General features: G+C 43.9%; 1 protein-coding gene across 2 annotated transcripts; it reads right to left on the reverse strand.

Annotated features, from left to right (window-relative positions):
* Positions 1-1,618: 1,618 nt before the first annotated feature.
* On the reverse strand, positions 1,619-17,182 carry LOC103812118 (core histone macro-H2A.2). 2 transcript variants are annotated; one of them, XM_009085124.1, is made up of 8 exons: positions 16,959-17,182; positions 10,784-10,890; positions 9,364-9,561; positions 8,061-8,159; positions 6,787-6,886; positions 5,813-5,902; positions 3,942-4,116; positions 1,619-2,014 (listed from the first exon to the last, which is right to left on the reverse strand). In XM_009085124.1, exons 1-8 carry the CDS (start codon positions 17,128-17,130, stop codon positions 1,849-1,851), a joined length of 1,107 nt encoding a protein of 368 aa, XP_009083372.1. In that variant the 5' UTR covers positions 17,131-17,182; the 3' UTR covers positions 1,619-1,848. The 2 variants fall into 2 exon arrangements, with proteins under 2 accessions (XP_009083372.1, XP_009083371.1); XM_009085123.1 differs by having other exon boundaries at positions 8,061-8,171.
* Positions 17,183-19,160: the final 1,978 nt, after the last annotated feature.

Here is a 19,160-nt window from a genome sequence, read left to right on the forward strand (position 1 = left end):
CAGCAGCTATATGTATCTGGAATGCCACAGGAGCCAGAAGTCTCCAGGGCAATTTCCATGCTGTAGAAGAACATGATCTGGACGTCCTTTTTACAGTCAATCTTCTCCACTCCCTGTGCCAGGGACCTTTGCTACCTCCTCAGCCTTTCCCTGCTCCTCCTTACATCCCTCTATCTACACTGTGGTGATGTTGAGCTCATCTTGTGTCCTGATAAATCTACTGGTGGAAGTCTGCTATTCATCAAACTTATTGTCTTTCCTTAAATTGCTTACTGTCCAACTGAATCTCAGGAACAATGAGATGACTTTCTCCCCTTAAACTATACAACAACCGCAAACTGAACTATCTAGTCTCAAAAATCTAGATAGGTGATGGGTCTCCTCCATAAGCAACTGATGTAAACACTTACCGTAACTATGTTGAAAGCTGTTCCATGTGGATGCAGGGGACCTGGACAGCAACAGCCTAACTTAAACCTCTACATCTCCTTTCCAAGGTCACTATCATCCCTGTTTTCCATGGGCAGGAATGATGGCATAGGCCAGGTGAGCAGTTACTATGTGGGATGTCTCTTGGTGACCACTGCTAAAAGCCAGGACCTGTTAGTCTCCAGGAGCTGGAAAATGATGAGACAGACAATGCCCTCTTAAGAGAGCACCAGTAACAAACCAGCAAGGAATACAGCAACTGGAAGAGGCTGAGGGTGCACTTCTGTCACTTGGACTGACTGATACTGTCTCCTGCAGCATCTCCTCAAGTCACCTGTTAGCAGGGGTACTAACAGGAATTGCACATGCTAAAAACCAGGGAAGGACTGTTTCTTTGACTTCCCTGCTGAGACAGCTCTGGGTGAGAAGCCTGGTTTACTCTGATTCCTAACAACAAACACTGTGATTTTCAGAATCTCTGCGGTTTGTTTGTTATGTGGGGTTGGTTTTCCCCCATGCCTTCTCTATTCTTGCTCTCCTTAGAAGTACCTGCCTCTTACAGATTTGGAACCTGCTCTGTGTGCAAGAAGAAGGGCTCCCAGTGCTGCTGGGGAAAAGCCTCCCTAAAGCCTGGAAGGGGCTATGGTAATCCATACAGATTACCAAACAAACATACAGAAATCCAAACAAACAGAATGTAATGCAGCTCTGTGCCAAAATCTCTGCAGCAGCTTTCATTACATCACTTCAGCCAGAACTGCTGGTTGTGATACAGCAAGCACTTACTTCAGGTGATGCTGCTTTTTTTTTTCCCTTTTCCTTTTTTTTAGGGTGAGAAATTTCCAGAGCAACATTAGGGTTCATAACAATAACCACACTTGACACATCTTTTTCTTTTTTTCTTATAAAACAAACAAAATCACCATGAAATATTCTCAGTCATTACAGATATTATTGTGAGTTAAAAGCAGAACAGAAGCTGCTTGTGCATCACTTCTACAATCCTTTCCTCCTCTCTGTGGGCTGAAGGCAGAAGTTTACAATCTACCCTGAAGTGAGGGGAAAAGGGAGCAGAACATTTTTAAGAGTTTTCTTTAAAGTGGAGTGTGTGTGTGCGCGTGTATGTGTGTGTGAAGAAAACATCACTACAAATCTAAAATGAGATAACTCTATAAAAACTCCTACACTACAGATGGTAACTCATGGCTTAAGGTGGTAAAAATGGCTAGAGGATGCTGATATCATGAAGAAATTGGACTAAACCCCTCTCTTCTCTAGTCACAGCTCTTCAGCAAGTCACAACACATCACACTATTACTACCACCTCCCCTCATCACATTGAAAAAATAAAACCCACCTCTAATGCTTTTAACACTACTCAAGTTTGTTGAAAAATAAAGTTTCATTTGGCTGCTGTTGCTACTTAGTGTCTAGCTTGGCCATTTCTTGCACATAGATGCCAATGCTTTCACTGTCGAAGAGCAGAAAGTAAATGTTCTTCAAGGAGGAAGAGCTGGTGCTGTCAAAATGGGTGGAAATAGCTCTTAGGGTCACCTGGGCTGCCATCTGTTTTGGGAAGCAGTTTCTGTGCGGTAGGGGAAGAAAAGAGAACAGGTGAGTGTGGGGCTCCTGGGCAAGCACTTTGCACATGTGACGCTGAGAGGAACGAGCCAGAACTGTACCAGCCACGGTGTGAATCCAGAAGCAAACCGCAAGGCTGCTGCATTGGCTTCCTTGCTGGCACAGATGCTGCTTTCATTTGCATATACTTCTTATAAACACATAGCATTTTTTACTGCTCATCCTTAGAATTAAATTTTTGCATGCCATGCTGGGCAGGCTAAAAAGTTCAAGGGATGACTTTTTTCAGCTGAAAGCTGAAAAAAACCCAAACCAAAACATCACCTACTTAGCTGTCTTCCCCACTCTGTCATTAAAAATACTTTGCCTGAGACTCTGGTGAAAATAATTGAGACTGTAACTCCAAGCCAAATCAAGGCTGAGATGTGTTCACCCACTCATTTTGATGGCAATATTCTCTAACCTACAACCTGGACTAAAAGTGGACTTTTCAAGTCCTGTTTATATTCTACTGAATGCTAACACTCCAGAGGAACTTAAATCCATGCCAAATCCAGCATAATGCAGCCCATGCCTTCCTCTGAGGCAGGATTACTAACTGCTTCTGAAAGAAGCTGGTCTAACCTATCCTGAGAGCTCACAGGTGTTGGGGCTACAGAATACCCAACAATCCTTACACTTGAAAAACTTAGTGTTTCTTCTAAATGCATTCAGAACTGTCTCTGCAGTGTTTTTTTCCCCTCTCTAACAGCACTGTGATGTGCACTTGTTTTTATTTCCAAGATTAGTGTTTCTCACTTCTCCTTACTCAGTGATTTCAGTCTATTTTTCATATTTATATTGAAAACCATCAAAAAGATTGGCACAACTGAGATATCCCACCTACTGCTACTGTAAACAGCCCCAAGGTGGGACTGGAAAGATGAAAACTCACAGAACTGATGTAGCATAATTCCGGCTCACCCCACAAAACCAGCACTTCCTGCCAGATGTGTAGGTAGAATGAAAGGACAGCAAAGCCATCAAGTCTTACTTGAAACACTATGTCTTTTTTCAGAACATGTTGAGATCCTCTGATAAATAAAGTGCAAAGCAGCAGCACCTGGTGAGACTTACTCTGCTTTCTGTTAGCAGGAGTACTTTTAAGAGCAATAGAGAGTCAAATGGAACCAAGCTGCAGAAGGATCTTCACTAAGACCAGTGGTCCAGGAAGGGATTATTCCATGCTCACAGAAGACATGAGGTCTGGAAACTGTTTCTATTGGCCTTAAAAGCTACAGTTCATTTCTGAAAGCTGCCCTTTGTAATAATGGGGAGAGGAAAGGTATTTTTTGTATTTCTGAGTCAAGCACATTTTGTTTCCTGGTTACTGAGAAAGGAATTTGTAGCTTCACAGTTCGTTTCATAGTTCCCTTTCTGAAGCAGATTTTACATCTGAGAAGCACTGACTTTCTTCTGAAAGGAAGTATTTTGTGTGACTAGTCTGTTTAACACACGTTCTCAGGGTGACTTACGTGAACACCCCACAGCTGCCCAGCTCAGGCTGCATCGTTGTTACCTGCCTTCAGTATCATGCTGGTATGATCTTACTGGTACAAATGCGGTTTTAATAAGACTCCCCACAGCAAAATGAAGAGACACAAAACCTGAGGTGTACAGGCCCATAGCAGAGCAATAAAAATGACTGTCTAGCAGTAGAAAACACAGCAAGCCCACTCAGCTCTCCTGTAGGCCAGCGAACTTCTCTACAGAAAAGCTTTCTGGCAGTTTCATGCCAACACTGCACTTCAGGCTGGTTTCACCTGGAAGGGCACAGTGTCAGATGGCAGCAGAGGCAGGGTCACAGAGCAGAAGGCACCTCTCTCACAGCAGCAGTTGACAGCTAATCACACCACTGCTACCCAACACAGAATCCTCCTGCACAGCCATACCTGCCACTGGGGAACGGGGGGAAAGCCACAGACTTCAACTTCTTGTCTTCTGCAGCTGTTAAGCAGTTCTTTACAGTCTCCTCGAGCTGCTCTTCACACTTGTCCGAGCCCCACTGTGGGATGTGACAGTGGATGACAAACTTTGCTGCTAGGCCGCTAGACTGAGTAAGTGCAGCTAACACAAACGAAAACATAACACTTAGTCTCAAGCAGAAACCACCCTGCAATGACCTCTCAACCCAACATGCTTCCTTAATCACATTACCTCTCCAAAGAAACACATTTGGGATTAAAACACGCCACAGTGGCTCACTTGCTATCATCACCTGTCTCATTACAACTTTTGGGATCAATCCTCATTTCTCTGGAGACCAAAGCACCCAGGACCCATTTGGTTAGCACTCAGTTATTCAATAATGTTTTTTGGCTTCCTCATTCTGCCTCTGCATTTGTTTTGTACAAAGTATCCAACCCTTGCCCTGCACAGTATCCCAGGACAGGCGTTCCTGCAGTGCTGTCACAGAATGCTTTGCACAAATATCCTGCATCATCCTCACTACAGCTCCAGAATGCTGGGGAGTAACACTCAGACCCACTGACAGCTGAGTAATTTCAGACAAGGACATGAAAAACAAGGATGGCTGTGGAAGGTCTCCACCAGTTATGTCCAGTTAGGAATCCCAGATTAATTTTTCAGAAAGCCTAATATTTCTCCAGGTCCTGCTGAGCCCACAGCATGGCATCCATTTGGTTTTGCTGCAATTGGTACCCTTAGCAGTACTGGAAATCTGGGTCCTAGAAATATCAGGTTGAACACTGAAATCAGCGGTGCTGTTAAAGCCCAAAGATGAAAAGCTTGAACATATTCACTTGTCCCCCCATCAGAGAGGAATTCTGCTGCAGGCACATATGAATTATGGGCTACTTGAATTCCAACCAGGTGCCTTAACAGCATAAAAAGAGTCTACCCTCTAGTTAGGTAGTGATGTTGACAGAGAAGAGCAGTTTACTTCGATATTATAGCATATATTTTTGATTCAATGTGAAAGTGAATTAAATTGCCTCATACAAAAATCTCCGTATCATTTCAGACTATCAAACCAGGCTATTCATGTAGGAAAGTTCCAAAACTAGACTATTTGAAGCATTTGTTTTCTGAGTATTGAGACACTAAGCCCAAAAAGGCATATTGTAACTTTTGCCCATCTATCTTCCAGCCACCTTCAACCCCTACAAATCAGGGTTACTCTGTCCACAAAGGAAGGCACAATCTCAAGGCCCAAACCATTCACTGCTAGAGGTGTGTTGGACCCTGAAGGGAGCTCTGCTGTAATTTGTACTTCTATAATGCAGCTGTAGTGCCTGAGAGAAGAGCAGCAATTGCTCTCCCTAAGAGTCTGCAAGTTCTGAAGAACACGTCACATCTTTGTGGTCAGTGTACAGTAACTTTTTGGGCTATACTGTTCATCAAATATGCATAGAACAGAATAATTGATAAAATACCACTAATTGTTCTTCTGCCTCAGGTGTTAGACTGAGCTATTTCTAAGCCTCAAAAAGGTATGCAGTACAAATGACAGGAAAGATGGCACACAGGTGACAGCACAAGTTTCTTTAAGTTTTGGACTCCCACAGACAAAAATGCCCAAGATAAATTACTCAGCCCTAAGACAGGATGTGCACAGCACACAGGTATCCTATTCTTCCTTTTTCCTCTCTCAGCAGGCTGTCCAGATCAGCAACAGCTTTGAAGAAGGAACATTTACATCACAGAAGCACAGGCACATTTATAATTAAGGAGAGGTCAGAATGTCCAGAGCAAAGACACACAAAATGAACCATTTCCAAAAGAGAGCACAGCATCCTTTTACCTTCAGCAACTTCCAGAGGTCCTTGAGATTTGCGAAGCTCCTTCACTGTTTCTAAAAACTCTTTTCCTCCAGCCTTTTCCAAAGCTTTGCCTGCAAGAACACAGAGCAGTGTGCCTTGGCTTCGGAGTATCAGCATGGAAAAGCAACTCTACATTGTGTAAAAGAGCACTACACACATCTCATCCCACCCCCTCCATCAGCAGCAGATGTCTGTATTCACCACTCTGCCTACACACAGGTAAAGTTTGCTTTTATTGAAGAGCCCTGGATGCTGTTACTGGAAGTCACTTCAATTTAAGTACCTGTGGGAATGCTACCTTACTCAGACCTACCCTCAACCAGTGAAAACTGGGATTTTCTGGACTCAGATCTTCAGCCTCTAGTATCAACTCAATACACAAACCCTACCACTTGCTGAAACAAGCACAGCTGGGATGCCAGCAAAGGTCTTGGTGGCTACAAAACAATCATCAACAGTCTGACAATCGATTCAGTGCCCCCCATGTGACTGAATAGTTTTACCTCCCTCCTGCCTCGATTTCCACACCTGTAATAACAGTTCCTTATTTCACATGAGCACCACAAGGCTTTGCACATGAGTATTTCTACATTACGTGATAGCCTACAATTAAAAGCATCATTAAAAGTTTTATTAGTATCTACATTTTGCCAGAGAAATTCCCGAGGCAAATACTAAAACAAGCCAATGAAGACAGCAGTAATGATCATTTACACCTCTGCTGCCTGTGTGCTGCAGCAAGTGATCTGAGCTTCCCTTGCCATTAATAAAGGTAAGTTAGTGTTAGCCTGTTATACCTAGTCAGATCCAGCCTGATTTTCAGAGGTGTCGTAAGTGACATTTTACGGCCTGGGGAAGGCTCGGATGGAACGTGACAGGATCTCAGCAAGACACCAGTAGACCAGCTACTGCTCCAACTCGAGATCTGCTTTTTCTGCCTGCAGCAGAGCCTCACCTATTTCCTCCTTGAGGTCTATTTCAGCAGTCGTAGGGTGAACAATGCCTTCTACTTTCATAGAGCCAATATGGTTGATGTCACTCTGTGTCAGAGAAAGCTGCAAAATAACAATGAGGGAGTAGGGAAAAAAAATCATAACCTGAGTGCAAAACCATTTTCATACCAAAAAACCTAAAATGAAGGAAGGCTTCATTCAGCCTCCCAGAGATCACTAGATTTTTTTCTGTTCAATGTGTGTGATTTTGATTTTTACCTTGTAATTAGTAACTCGCATATCACTCAGATTATTTTGTGACAGGCACACACCTTGTGAGCTTGCTCCAGAGGAAGCTGCTGCTGGAAAACTAAGGTTCTAGCATCACACTTGGAAGAGAAAAGGCTGATTTTAGAAATGCTTTCCTTTAAATAGAAAAATACTGAAATTGAAAAGTTTCTCCTATAGAAGCACTTGCCCCCAGTGAACTACTGCTGCAGGCTGATGGGCTGAGCACTATCCTAGTCTATAAAGGCTTCACAATCCCATTAGTTAACTACCCCTTCCTGGCATAAATAATAAAAAATTTGAGTATATCTCCATGGCTAAATCTGTAAGGAAAACTCCATTTTAATTCAGAGGGTTCAAACACCCTCTTGTTCTTGGGGTGTACAGAGGGGGAAAAAAAGTAATCCATACAGAGCAGACAGCTGATGGGACAGCAAGGACATGTGTTGTGGGGGGACAGCTTTGTACATCTGGCAGGCAAGATGTTATAGCCCTTGCTGAGACTGAGCTGTTGGCATTCCCTGCAGCTCCAGTGAGGTTTGCAGCTGTCACACCACAAGAACAGAGTTCCTCAGCCCACCTTCGGATAGGGCACCAACTTCTACAGCAAAAAGCAGCACATGGAAGTTCTGAGTGACCTGAGACCTGGCCCAGAAATACTCTTTTTTAAGTAACAGACACCCTAGAAGGTTAAACCTGTTTTGGCAGTGTGTCAGCACATCACAGCCGAGTTTAAACACAACAGAACTCCAGTACAGCTCAGGCCAAGAAATGAATGCGTACAGCTCTCTACAGATGGACTGACTGACCAGCACTGCTCTCAGAGATCTTTTATCTGCTTATGTATTTTTGAGACCTTGTCCATGACTTGCGTGAGTTTTGGTCTTCAATTGGGGATCACTAAAGGAGAACATAGAGAAGATTTTGTAGTGATGCTCGATCAAGAGCATCCTTCTGTTTGTGCTAGTCTGCACTGCTGTGATCCCAACCTGTTATCACTTTGTGTTACCTTCTGTCCTGGCACAAGGCTCTTGGAGGACAAGATAGTGAAACCATCCCCAGGTCCGTCTTCAGATGCTGAATTTGAAGCTCCTTCTTTTTCATTGTCCTTTTGTTTGTTCTATTTGAGGGGAGAGAAAAAAAATCAACATCTACCATGATTTAATAATCGAATCAGTTAGTATAAATCTCATCTTCTCAGATCACTTTTAATCCCCAAAGATTATGCAACTACAGAGATTTGTTTATACAATGCTAAAACATCAGTGGTTCATCTGAGGCATCGCATATGTTTGCAGACACATTCAGAGTCAGGGCACCCACACCCATCTGCAGATTTACTCACAATTAAGGTTGTATCTATGGGTCATTGTGTGCGAGTTTATTTTTGTTGCTAATGGAGCAGAACCTCATACTAAAACAAAGTGAACTTAGAAATCCAGTCAAATGCTCCAATCTGAAGAAAAAACAACTTTATGACCTGAAAAATACTCATTAAGTCTCAGTTAATTGATCATAAATTCTTCTTGCTGCTTAGCTCCAGGAGCAGCAAACCTACCAGTCCTCGAGGGCAAAAGAACATCTCCTCCCATCTCTCAGTGTTTGCTTTAAGACAAGTCAAGAGGCTAACTCCTCCTCACAAGTCCAGACTCTGCATGTGCACAGTTCAAAGGAAGGTGGTAGCTGAGATCAATACACGGAGCCAGCCTGGCAAACATCCTATTAAGCAGCTCTGTTTTCTTTTTAGAAGTCATTTCTGCACGTTCTCAACTACAGAACTGTATTAAAGCTCAGAGGCCTCCAGGAAAATGTGCTTACTGCAAGTTTAAAAGCTTAACTCAAAGCTTAATACCCAACACTCAGCAGTGTTTTAACATGCAAGCTCTGGAATGACAAAGGAAGCGTGGTCTGGGTTACTGCTTTACCAAATCAAACCACTTTGGATAGTGACAGAGGACCGACAGCCATAAGGGAAGGCTACAGTGGTCAAGTTCTGACTGATTTATTCTTCTTTTAAAAACCATTAACAACACCACAGCTCAGAACAGGCGAAACAAAGAGCTTTTCGCACTGACATACCATGTCAGGACAAGTTCTCTGGACAGTGAAAGAACTTTACCACCACCTCAGTAACTGTACAAGGCTGAAGGCATAACATGCCCTGAGCAGAAAATGTTGTAAGACTCAGCTTCCTTTGTTTTAGGAGCAGGAGTTCACTGCCAAAAAGTTAGTGCTGAGATAAAGAGATTCTACACAGCTATCAAGAAAGCATTGCTGAGGTGACACTGAACCCATACCTGCCTCATGTTTACCTTTTTGGATGTCCGAGCCTTGGGAGACTTTGCCTTTTTCCCACTCTTTTTGTTCACCATGGACTTTCTCCCCTTCTTCTCAGGAGCAGGGGAAAGGATGGTCTCAGATTTGCCTTTGGCACCGCGTTTCTTGGCTAGAAGCTCGGGCTGAATTCTGGGCAGGACACCTCCACTTGCAATAGTCACACCTTTTAGCAACTGCAAGAAGAAGCAGCATGAAGCAGCACATTGCAGATCCTCTTAGCCTGCACCACCACAAAACTGCTAGGGAGAAAGTCCACAATAACAGAGACAAGCAGGTGACAAGTCAGCCAGCACATCCTGGAGAACTCTGGAGCTGTACAACTGCTCTTCTCTCATCCAGTGCTGGTCTTTGTGTAAACCTGTCCTTGCTGACTCACAGGCAGTGCATAAGGGTAAAAGAAGAAAGGTACCTGTGGGCTACATAAAAAAAGTGACTGCACCACGGCCCTGCTCAGAGAAGGGCTGGTCACAGGATCCCTCCAGCAGGGCAAGCACGGAAAAGCCCCAAGGACATGCTTTCTAGAGGTGAACAACAGAAATGGGCTGTGATACTATCTGCAGGACAAAGTCCGGCTAAACCTTAACAGATTCCAGTTTCCAGGCCAGTGACCAGAATCACAGCTGGGACAGTGCTGGTAGTCTCAGCAGGCTTTCCCCCTCTCTCCTGGCTTCTGTTTTGACTTTTCAGTCCCCTTGACTGAAAACAGAGCTACATGACTTCATGGACACCGCACTCTCATTATTTGAAGCAGTCAAATTAAGTGCAGGAGTCTTTCAAGGTGTGAATGATGTCATCAATCTTTACACAGGGCCTACCAAGGAGAGATACTCTGATGCTGACTGAGCCTTTTTGGCACCCCTGAATAGTCCAATTCACAGACCTGACATGATCTCTCTCTTCTCACTCAACAAGTTTAGCAGAGGTGATCCCACAAACGATCCTGTGAGTCAGAGCATTGCAAACCTCAGTCTCGATACTAACGGGGAAATGGATGTGGAGAGAGCAGTAGCAGAGAGTGAGCCAGATCCCTGCCCAAGGTCAGCCTCACAGCCAGTATAACACACATTACTACAGCTTTTGGGGAAAAGTCTTGTATATGGCACATTTTATTTAAGCACTGGATGTCCCTGAGGAGAAAATTAAGCATCAAGTCAACCCCCTTCAACACGACTCACAGGCTACAAAAGAAGCAAAATTTACATCCCTAAGACTCAAGATGAGCTATCTCAGAACTTTTGGGTTTGCTCACTTTTATTTAAGAGGGCACAATCTTGTCTTCTGCTCTACTAACTGCACTCTCCTTCACGTGTCAGATGAGACTGTGCCTACCCTTGTGTGGCAGCAGCTGCAGTCATGCACAGCACACACCTCCGACGCTGAAACGCAAACAGGTACCTGATTCAGCTCCTCATCATTGGCCACTGCCAGGAGGATGTGTCTGGGGGCAATTCTTCCCTTCTTGTTGTCTCGTGCTGCATTTCCTGCTAGCTCTAGGATTTCAGCTGTAACACATTGAGAAATAAATGAGTAACGAAAATGCAGCTGATGTACATGCTGAATACCCATCCCTTTTCAATACTCATTTACCTTTTCAGGGATGTTTCTGGATTTAAAGGGTCTTTGCCACAAGGAAGGCAGAAATCAAACCACACTCAAGGTATTTGTAAATTTACGTAAGATAATTTGTCCTTTACAGTTAGCAGAAAACATGCTAAGTTTGGTTCACATAATTTCCTTTAGAGATCCAAGTTGCAATTCTCTATCAAAAAGACCAAGAAACATCCTATAAAAATGTAAAACAGCCCATCAAAATTCAGCAGCAGCCCTGTAACAAGAGAACAGCCCAGCATGCAGTGAAGCCCCAAACCTAGCACAGACAGGTCTGACCAGCAGCAAGGATTCTCAGGACCAGGCAAGATGAAGACTGAGGTGCATTTGAAGGAACACTCTGAAAGCCAACAAACCAGCTAGGCACTGCTGCAACTCTGCACTACAGGGCACTGACCATCTGTGAGAGGCTTTGTTTCAGAACGAGGTATGAAGGGTTCACTCAGATGCAGGAAGGAGACACAGTGTAAGAGCTTCAGCTCATGAAATGCTGATGGAAAGTTCCTCCAACATCTCTGGAATCAGGAGGTCACTCCAAAAACAGTTTCTCTGAATTTGCAGTAACATTTATACTGCAACTGAACTCACTGAGCTTTTCCTAATTATTACAGAAAATAATAGAAACATAGACACATCTTCCTGAGTTTATTTGAACTGTATAATTAAGTATAGTTCATTAACTTACACAGTTTGGCCCCTAAAGTTATTTCTCATCTAAGAGAAGGAAGGTGAAGGATTTTTTTTTCCCAAATAATCATAAAAGCCATATTCACACTTTGTTTCATTTTAACAGCACCCAGTGTCCCTGTCTTGTGGGTTTTGGGTTTGTATTTGCATGGGGCTATGAACATAGCAACAGTGCTGTGACAATCACAGAACATCGGTGCCCTGTTGTATCTTATTGATGCTCCTAATGTTATCTTACTCCTTTTCAGAAACTAAATAAAGAACTGTAACTATTACAAAAACAAGAACTTCCATAAAAAACCCAGTGGAAATGTACATAATGCTGCCTGGCTAAAATCCCATGAGCTCTTGGCTCATGGGAAAAACACAAGCTTTCAATTTCATTTACTTCCAATAACAAGAGTACAAATTCCTCACTGCTGCACAGAACACATATTTAACTGAATTCTGGAGATGTAAAAGCATTTTTTTTAACTACATGCATATTCACAGTTAAAGTTAGGGCAGGGATTCTCAGAGTCTGTCCTAGATTTTAAAGGAGGAGTCTGAAGAGAGATCCTGCACAATCCAGTTATATTCACCCTCATGGGGCTGAAGTTTCAGACCTTCTCCCAGACCTCTGCCAGTGGAGCAGCAGCAGACAGCAGGAACAGATTCCATCCATTGTGCAGACCAGCATAGAGCAAGAAAAGACACCCAGGCTTCTGTAATGGGTTTTGCAGATGTGTGCTGATAGCAGAGGTAAATTGCATCAGGGGGAAGAAAAACCCAACACCAAAAGCCAACACATACTTACCTGTGCAGGAACTGAAGTTCTTTCAGGTATGCCAACAACAGGCACATCCTGCTACCCGTGTGCTCACCCCACTCCCCCAGGTTTGGGTTCTTTGGCCAGCAGCATCCTGATGGTGCACTCAAATGTCCTCTGCCTAATGTTGAGAGCAAAAAAGGCAGAACACTCAAATGCCAGCCATCCACCCCAGGACATCGGAAAGAAGGGAATCCAAGGAGAGGTGATACATGGCAGACTGTGGAATATGTATATAATTTACCAAAGGATGCCAACTACTTGCATCCTTCTAATGATGGTTTATATGCACGTTGTTCTGAAGGTGAAGGAAGGCACTCAGTCTTAAGAATATAAAATGGCACTTGCAAAATACAATATCAGAATTGGAGGCTTCTGTTATCACATCCTCTGCAGATAGTAACAGATCCCTAAAGAAAGTACTTTACATTTCTCCACAGCTGAGGTTACCCAAATTCTAAGATCAGGCTAAGAATACAGGTCCTGTAATAATGTCCTATAGCTCTCTTGAAATCAGGCAGCTTGGCATTCTCAGCCATGAGCTGCTGTTACTTTGCGTGCTCTCAGCAGCAGGCATTAAGAACTAAAGTGACATCTGAAACAACCTTGCTTCCCTCAAGACTCAGAATCCACAAAGATACCTCCACACCAGAAGCACAAATCCAAATCCAGACAGTGCAGGTGGCTACGAGCAAACTAGCTCACTGTGATACTCAGGCAGACAGCAGAGTAATGCCCAGAGCTATCTGCTGACTCTACCCAACACTTATTTTCAAGGTACTTTCAAAGGAGCCTTTTCTCCTCTTTGATAAGCACTAAGACCAGGGAAGAATGTAACTCTCTGTCAGCTGACACGAGCAGCAGCCAAACTATGACCTGAATGGGATTACATCTTCTCATCCGGTGACATACAGAAAAAAAACAGGTTTCCTTAGCTGATGGATAAACAGATTTGGAGTGTCTGGGAACTAAAAGCATGCTAGTCAGGCTTAAAGCTGTATGTTCAGCAGAGCTCAGCCTGCTTTGTGAAGTAGGACCTTCTGCACAGGAGTTAACCTGCAGTTTTGCAATGCCATTTTCCAGCCTAAGATATAAACCAGCATAGTTTTAAAAGAAAGGCTCAGAACACCCATGAGATCTTCTTCACACCAGCTAATTGGCTGAGGCAAAAGTACCTCTTCCTGAGGTACACTGTGGTGTTTGCCAGCATCTTAACAACGGGGCTGCTGAGCCAAAGTGCAGATTTGGGGCTGGTAACGGCTCTGGGGTGCAAACACAATGTCTTGCCTACAACGGCAAAAACTGGGGATCTAGTGACACAGAACACATACCGAAGCCAAAAGTCAGTGTAAACCACGTGACTGGGAGTAAGGATGCCCCAAATGCATGTGCACCATCCAGATGATGTTAGTCAAGAGGCTCCATGCCTCAGGGCAACAGATACAGGCTAACCACCGACCACACGTGGCTGATCCCTCGCTGGAGATCAGCTTGTCCATGCTAGGCACTCCATGAATGCAACCAGATGGTTCACGTTCTGTTTGACCCTTCCAGCCTCATCCACCTTGCCCCTGTCCCAGCCATGGCTTGCTCCCCCAGCTCCGTAACCCACTCTCCTTTCCTTGGCAATTCACACCTGAGACTTCTAAGTTGCCCTTCCTCAACAGGTGTCATTTCTCCCATCTACTCTTCTCAGCCGTAGTAATACTCAGGCTCAACCTTCCCTCCTAGGTTCTTCATTACTAGCACCTCTTCCATCCAATCCTTTGCCTACACCCTGTTTTTCCAACTTTACTCTCCAGCTTCCTGGTAGGATTTTTGGACACTCCTTGCCATTTTATTTGCCTAGCGCACATGAGTCCAGCTCTCCCCACTAGCCAAATCCATCCCTGGCTCTGTCTCTGGCATCAATATTCTTCTCCCATAACCATCAGCTCCCCACAGTGTTATGATCTGTTCTGGGAGCTAAGAGAGGCTGGAGCAACCTGTGTTTTATCAAAGTTAGAGCCTGGCCAAAGAGAGAAGATTTCTCTGAGATAGCAGAGAACACACTTTCCCCGTTGTAAAGCATCATGTCTCTGCTGAAATGCAGAGCAACAAGCAGGGGTTTAGAGGAGAAGTTCTCACAAATGTTTTAACCTAACAAAAAATATGGTTTGACCTGCTTCTGCTAAACAGCTGAAGAGCCAGACCCCCTTACTGCCCCCTCCCAGGTGTGGCCTGATGCAGTTGCTCTGCCTGCAGCCTTTCATCCACAGCAACCACCACTTCATTGCTGCAAGCTACAAAAAAATAATGACATTTGTAACAGGAAGTATCAGAAAATTTACCAGTCTGACACATAATAGCCCCTTTGACATTAGCCCTGGAAAAACACACTGTATTTCTACAGGCTTCCCAAACCAAGAGACTTTACTTCCAAAAAATATCAGGGACAAATACTTCAGCTGGGTTAGATGTTGCTTTCTTAACTAAACTTTCCACCTTTGTAATACTTCCAAACAAAACTCTGGACAGAGCTCAGAAACTTTGGTTTGGAAGGACCACTGTCCTCCAGCAGTAGATGTTTGCTCAGAAATATTGCTCAATTCTGTACAGGGTTGGGGGGTAGGATGGGGTTCTCTAAAAACCAAGCAGCTCAGCATTACCTTACAAGTAACTTACATCCTACACAGTTTGCAATCTTCTTGCCTGGCTGACTAAACATACCTTTTTTTTCTAAAATAAAGTGTAGGCCCACACATAATCTGCTCAAGTCATATTAACGGCTTAAATTAAGTTGCACTTATTAGCCAGGATCAGAGCCCAGATACTCACTGTTCTAGTTCAGGTAACAGATAAACAGTACCTTACAAGTAACTTACATCCTACACAGTTTGCAATCTTCTTGCCTGGCTGACTAAACATACCTTTTTTTTCTAAAATAAAGTGTAGGCCCACACATAATCTGCTCAAGTCATATTAACGGCTTAAATTAAGTTGCACTTATTAGCCAGGATCAGAGCCCAGATACTCACTGTTCTAGTTCAGGTAACAGATAAACAGTGCTGACCACAATGCAGTCTGCACTACTGAAATGCTGCACACACCAGATGTGCTGCTGACAATTTATTACTGCACCTTGTAACAGTTGCCACAGCTCAGAATAAGCATCTCTGAGTGTTTATCCTAGAAACTCCTTTGAATGCTATGGATCCCTGTGGAGTGGGAAAAGGAAAACGTATTCCTCTCCAGATGGAAGTCAGGAGAGCCAATATTCTGCACATTGTGTTAGTGTGGTTTCTTCAACACAAGCAGTACTTTGTCATTGCAACTCCATGAGCAGCCTCAGGAAAAATACAAATGACAATTAAAAAGGATAATGAATTCTCATCCAGCAATGGCTCAGCACAGACATGGAAGTTTCTGTAATATGCTATTGGGAATCACCAGAAATTTCATTTTAATAGTGAAATTAGCAAAATTTAACAGTGAAATTTCAGATTTTCTCCACATCTTTAAAAGGAAATAGTGCTTTTACTGTCTGGTAGTGAGAATAGGCTTCCATGTGTGAAAAGACAGAGATACTTATGTAACACCTAGCATGATGTTACGTGGATAACCAGGCTACACGCAAGCCTCTTCATGCCACTCTGGGAATGAACTGTGCACCTGGAACACAACCCACTCAACTCATTCCATCCAGGCTGAGACTCCTCATAGATTCTCTAATGCACCTCAGTCTTGATCTGTGACACCTAAACAACCTGAACCAGAATCCTCTCTGCACCATGAGCTCTGACAGTTTTCTCAAGCACTGTTTTCCATAATTAAATAAGAAACTGAGTAGATATGAGTACAGGACACTCTGAAATATTCCTACACAGAATCACGGTACACTGTATCACCATGTGACACCTGCCCCTTCCTCCGAGGTCAATGTCAGACAGAGAGGCAAAAGAAAACTCAGGGTATGTGGGAAGATCTAAACCCTGAAATACTTTTCTTTATACACTTAGGCAAAGCATAGGGTTTTTTAAATACAAAAGAACAACCTTTATATTTCATAGCACTTTGACACTGTCCTGCAAGGAGAAATGCAGCCAGGAAAACTCTGTTCACTTAAAAAACAGAACTGCTGTACAAGGTGGGTTTGGGTTTTTTTCCTCCTATTACTCACATTTAGGTGTATCAAAAACCTAATTAATATCAGTTTCCTCTGGGACAGAAACTACTTAAATGTGACTCCTCGCTCTGCAAAACAATAACAAATAACCCTTCCAGCTAGTGACCAAGCATCGTGCCTCTAAAGGAGAAAACTTCCATCCTCAGTCTCTTCAAGAAGCCAATTAACCTCCTCAAATTTCCACAAATCCTATGCTTGCAGAGCCTGATTTTCAGAAGTGCTGACCACGTTCGCATCCCATCCCTTGGACATCCCTGGCCTCTGTGTGTGATCAGCACTTCCAGGCCCAGTTCTTGGTTTACCTGCCAGGTACTCTATGACAGCTGCCATGTAAACTGGTGCTCCAACACCTATCCGGTACTTGTAGGTTCCTTTCTTTAGGTAGCGCATCATCCTCCCCACAGGGAAAATCACGCCAGCCCTGCTCGAGCGCGACAGCTTGGACATTTTCTTCTTCCCACTTCGGCCCGACATCTTGCAGCTTTGTGCTTCTCGATATGCTGGGGATGCTCAACACCTTACTCCAAAACCAAGAGCTGCAAGAGATAAGAAATAAGATTGGTGTTCAGCATGTGAGAAACATCTTCACTCACTGTTCTGAGAAAAAATCCAAACTCATCCACAATACCTGTTAAAGCTGAGTCATTACTCATTGAAAGCTGGGTAACATTTGCTGTAACTTTTTGAGTACTGCACAGGCAGTGTAGCAGTATCAGGAGAAAGGAAAACATTTTCTCCTTGTTTATCTGGCAAGCATGACACTAAGGTAAACGGATGACAAACCCTGGAGTCTGCCACTCCATGCCAAAGTCTGCATGTGGCTGTAGTTAAACCCCTAGTTCTCACTCTCAGTCAGATAATGGGGAAGTTTTAACTCTTTTCACAAAAATTGGGTTTAACTCCATTTTGACAGGTGCCCTGGAGCTCTAGTTATGTTCCTGGTTACTCCTTAGAAGCAAACAAAGGACAGGCCTGCCACAGATGGTGCTTCTGTCAGTGAAGGCACAGCTACTTTGGTCCCATTTCACCCCAGTGAAACAAGGAAACACAAGGAGGTAGATACTTTGAAAAACATTACAATGACTTTAGATGATACCTCTGTCTGCTCCTTTATTTTTCTCTTCTCTTTCACAGTAAGCCTCAGCCCTTTGTTTTCCCCCTGCTGCCAAAATAACTTTAGGAATCCCAAAAGATTTTTCTAAATGCACTTTAGGTAACAGATCAGGTGTGTCTACAAAATTTTGTGAGAGCCTAAATATAAAAGAGGTTTCAAAACGCTGCTAACACTGTCTCTCTCTTCCTTAAAACTTATGTGGACTGGGATATACCAAGGAGTGACATATACAACAGTGTGTTCTTGTCTTCAAGCCTACAGGAGGCAATTTTTAGTAGAAAGTCAAGCACTGGCAGTCACAGCAACTCCTGTTGACCTGGACAAAGAAATCCCACAGGCAGGGATTTGGTTTCCCTTGGAGGATGCACATCAGCTCAGCCCTGCCACAGTTAGGCAATGCACTCACCTGAACTGCAACCAACAGGTACTGAGAGTTGAGCACTGCTGTCCTGATTGTTCTCTCGTGACACAGCCAAGCCCCAAGGGTTTATCTGTTGAAAAGCACTCGAGTCTACCCACACTAGTTCCCTCCCTGCCAGCTGATCCATCCCCTCTGTGTTTGCCTTATAAACCACAGCCTCCACTTGAAAACACACCTGTGCCATCTGTGTGAAGCCCATCCTTGCTGAGTCGGAACTGCGTCTGGCTCTGGCTACCACGACACTATTTGGGCAATTTAAGCAATCAATTTTCCTAATCCCTTAACTGGTCTCCAACCTCCCTGTGTTGCTATGGGGGGTTGAGTAGCTACCACATCTCCCGGAGCTCTTTACAACGTGATGGAGATGAGGTAGACTTTTGCAAGTCGGGCAGTAAAACTCTGGAGTTTTACCTTCCTCAGAGCCCAGGGCAACCAGCAACACTTTCCTTTCGTCTGCTGGAAAGTGAGCTCTGCCTCCTCAGCTCTCTCAGGTAGGTCTGCTTTGGCCACTCGAAGGGTCCTTCCTCTACACCCCATTTTCTCCTGCCGCAGTTATCAGCAGAGGGTGAGGGCTGCTCTGCAGTAGCACTGCAATGACAGACTCTGCCCTGGGATGTTCCTCTCACCACTGTGCAATCTACATCCCACACCACATCCTGAGGGATCAAGTTTTACCACCGCAACCTTAAAACCACTTTCCAGTCCTTCCGACAGGGATACTCAGAAGAACAAAGCCTCATAATCCTCTCTAGACAGTAAAAACACATTTAGTCTTTAGAAAGTGTGAACAACCTGCTGATACAGAAACAGACTGAAACCTTCAAGAGACCCTGACCTCAGCCAGGAAAACAATTTTGGAGACTAATATGTCAAGATCAGGCAGGAGATGACTCATGACAGACTTCAGTGCAGCACAAAACGCCTAAGAGACATCAAATCTAATTTTTTTCTCTCAGAAAACCCACAGCG

This window comes from Acanthisitta chloris, unplaced genomic scaffold, assembly GCF_000695815.1.
Source record: "Acanthisitta chloris isolate BGI_N310 unplaced genomic scaffold, ASM69581v1 scaffold1322, whole genome shotgun sequence".
In the NCBI taxonomy this organism is placed as follows: domain Eukaryota; kingdom Metazoa; phylum Chordata; class Aves; order Passeriformes; family Acanthisittidae; genus Acanthisitta; species Acanthisitta chloris.